Genomic DNA, 2,986 nt, shown 5'->3' with positions numbered 1-2,986 from the left:
ATGGCAGCTGTTCCATAGTTCCATGTCATGTTGCTTCGGTAACACAGGACTGCAGAAAACACATATGTAGGATGATGACCAGGCTCACATAAGAAGCTCTGTGGTCATCCATATCTCAAGGATCAGAGTGTCAATTACTGCAACAAGTGAGTAGCTTTTACAAAACTTGTGAAGTTCTCTATCAAAATTTGCTGTACTGAATTGTTTGGCTTTGCACAGTTTCTACAGAATTTCTGAAATTGATTCGTTACTTATCACATTAGGTAGCACAGCAACCTGGCATTAAAACTGGATCCACTTATGAACCATTCACCATTTCACCACAGTGAGGCACTTGGATAAGATTTCCAGTTCAGTTGCACTGATATTATATTCCCCCCACTTCAGTGGGCTTGTGCTCTATACACTTTCACTATGAAATGAGGCGTGGGGCATAGAGTCTTCACTCTCTTTGTTTCTTGCAGCTGAGGGACAAAAGCTCCATTTTGCACTCCGTAATGCATATACAGGTACAACAGATGAATCTATTGAGAATGGAGGACAGAATCACTTATGCCATATTTAGTGATCTTCTAGCCAGAAGACGCAGCTCTGTCATCCTGCGGTATTGCTATCTCCCCAGTCATACTGGAGCCAAAAACTAGGAAACAAGTCAAGGACCCCTTAAACACCAAGCCTGCACCTCCATGACAATGGAGCTACTATATCTCAGGTCTGTTCAGCCTGCATAAGACTTCTGTTGGCTGTGCTCCCTGCAGAGGCAACAACTTCTGTAGCTCCGTTAAATGGAGAATGCTTAATGTCAGTAGTGTTCATTGGAGTTGCCCAAGGTCTTGTTTTCATGCCTATCTCTGCTTGTTTAGACTGGACACTGCCAACTTTCTCCAGAAGCTTCGCACTGTCACAAAAGTGGATAATATATTCCAATCTCCATTTCTATGTCTTGTGGTTTTGCCTCTTAGTCTCTTAGTAGCAACACAGCACTGTAACAAAAGGCAGGAGTGTAGACGTGACGCTGTAGCCAAACTCACAAACTTTTGCATTTCGGTCCAGGCACACAACATTATTCTCAGTGCTTGTGCCATTTGTAAGACACTATTGCTTGGTTGGCAACATTGGTGGTCTGGCCAAATTGCTGCAAAACAGAGAGAAACGTGAGGGTGCACATCAACTGTTTTAGGAAACTTGCTGAGAATCTCACACAAACTCCAGCACACAGTTCATTCAATATGTAGGACAATATTTTATAAGCAGGCCAATGCTTGGCAACATGCACAGACTCACCCCAAAAAAGATGTCCTGAAAATCAAAAGTGATAGGAAAATTTGCTTTAACATGGGCTTTATTTTGAAGAGCCCTCAGGGGAATGGGCGCTAGGGAAAGGTTGTTCAATGATGTAAGGCAGTGAGGTTTTGTGGTTGGCTACACCATGCCACTCTGCATGGGAATGTGAAAGGAATAGGGCTGGTAGATAATGGGTGGCTGTCTAGGAGCAATATAGTAATTGCTGAAGTTCCTGTCACTGATGTAGGGAGCAGGTTGATAGTAGCATGTTACATTGGCTGCATTGGGAATTATATTCTGCTCTCCAAGCACTTTGAGAGCCAGGATGGTAATCATGTTCAGCGTCTGCCTTCGTTCGTGTCCCATAAGGCAGACGGTGCTCTCGTCCACGATCCCACGCAGAGTCATCAGGTAGTCATACTTGCTCTTCCCTTCCCCAATGAAGTGATTGCGCAAGTATGACTCAATCTTCCGCTGCTGCTCTGTTACATCAGGGAAATCAATGAAGAATCTAGAACACATGTAACGTTCCAGTGATTTAATTTCTGCCTCATTTGCTGGCTTAAAATCCCGAACCAGGAGGTTGCTATATTTCAAAAGGCCTCCACCACGGATCTCTTCGGGGTTTTTTGTGGCAATCAATTTGTACTTCAGGTGCTCCATGGCCTCATCAAAGTCTCCATACATGCTTTCAGCAATGATGGACAAATTAGAATCTTCTGACAGCTCACCATCTGCCTTGCTATAGACATCTAACACAGGGTTGAGGATTATCTGAAAGGAATCAACACTGAACTCAAACTGCCGTCGGAGAGAGTTGACAAATTTAAGCTCAACATTCTTCCCACTGTTGTTTGTCAAGGAGATAAGACTCCAACGATCATAATCTGTAGATACTTTCACCATCTTCTGCACATAGGCATCCTTCATTGTCTTTGCTGTGATCTTTTCTTTGTTGACACCTTTTGGTAAGAAGTCTAAGATGCAATTAAGGACAGACTCCTTCACAACCTGAAATTGATGCTCATTTGTAAGCTCAGCAGAAAAAATGATATCCAGGTCCTTGTAGCTGGGACCATTTTGTTTTGCAAGGATGTGGCTTGCTGTGGAGCCATTCAGGCGTATGTCTTGGACAACGATCTGATTTTTGATCAGCTGCTCCTTGACAGCACAAATGATGTATTTTGGCTTCACCTCCAACGTTGGGAAATTCCCTCTGCCATGAATGGGGATCACCTCACTTAGCACTTGATCCAGTATTTTAATCTGTTCCCAAGTGAGAAAACTGAATCTTGGATCTAAATCCTCAGTCATCATGAAATCAGCTGGTAAACTGAGAGGAAAACACAAAGGAAAAAGTCAGGGACATCTTAAAAAACACTGACAGATCAAGCACTTCAGTAACATGACAAATAGCACAGGAACTGATTGATTGCCCCACCTGGGGTTTGGAAGGAATTCTTACCCCCACAATCTAATTGGCTAGATTGTATTCAGTAGTTACATTGGAAGAGCGGCGATAGAATCATGCCTAATAGCCATAAACCTTGATGCCCAAATTACTGCTCACTATGTGTCTGGTATTACTTAGGAACGTGTGTGTGTGTGTGTGTGTGTGTGTGTGTGTGTGTGTGTGACTAGTAGTTGTGTAGGACTCCTCTCTCTACCGAGTTGGGAATCCTGATAAGGTTGTCCTTTTAAA

General features: G+C 43.2%; 1 protein-coding gene across 1 annotated transcript; it reads right to left on the bottom strand.

The window, feature by feature from the left end:
- Positions 1 to 1,422: 1,422 nt before the first annotated feature.
- TENT5D (terminal nucleotidyltransferase 5D) lies at positions 1,423 to 2,705 on the bottom strand. Its single transcript, XM_035133668.2, has one exon. It carries the CDS (start codon positions 2,599 to 2,601, stop codon positions 1,423 to 1,425), a length of 1,179 nt encoding a protein of 392 aa, XP_034989559.1. The 5' UTR covers positions 2,602 to 2,705.
- Between the last annotated feature and the right edge of the window lie 281 nt (positions 2,706 to 2,986).

The sequence above is a fragment of the Zootoca vivipara genome, chromosome Z, assembly GCF_963506605.1.
Source record: "Zootoca vivipara chromosome Z, rZooViv1.1, whole genome shotgun sequence".
NCBI classification, from domain to species: Eukaryota; Metazoa; Chordata; class Lepidosauria; order Squamata; family Lacertidae; genus Zootoca; species Zootoca vivipara.
The sequence above is the reverse complement of the archived record's forward strand: the minus strand, read 5'-3'. Positions and strand labels throughout refer to the sequence as shown.

Bases quoted from the DNA above. Each gene is read 5' to 3' on its own strand.
- TENT5D (XM_035133668.2), bottom strand. From the start codon at position 2,601: ATGATGACTGAGGATTTAGATCCAAGATTCAGTTTTCTCACTTGGGAA.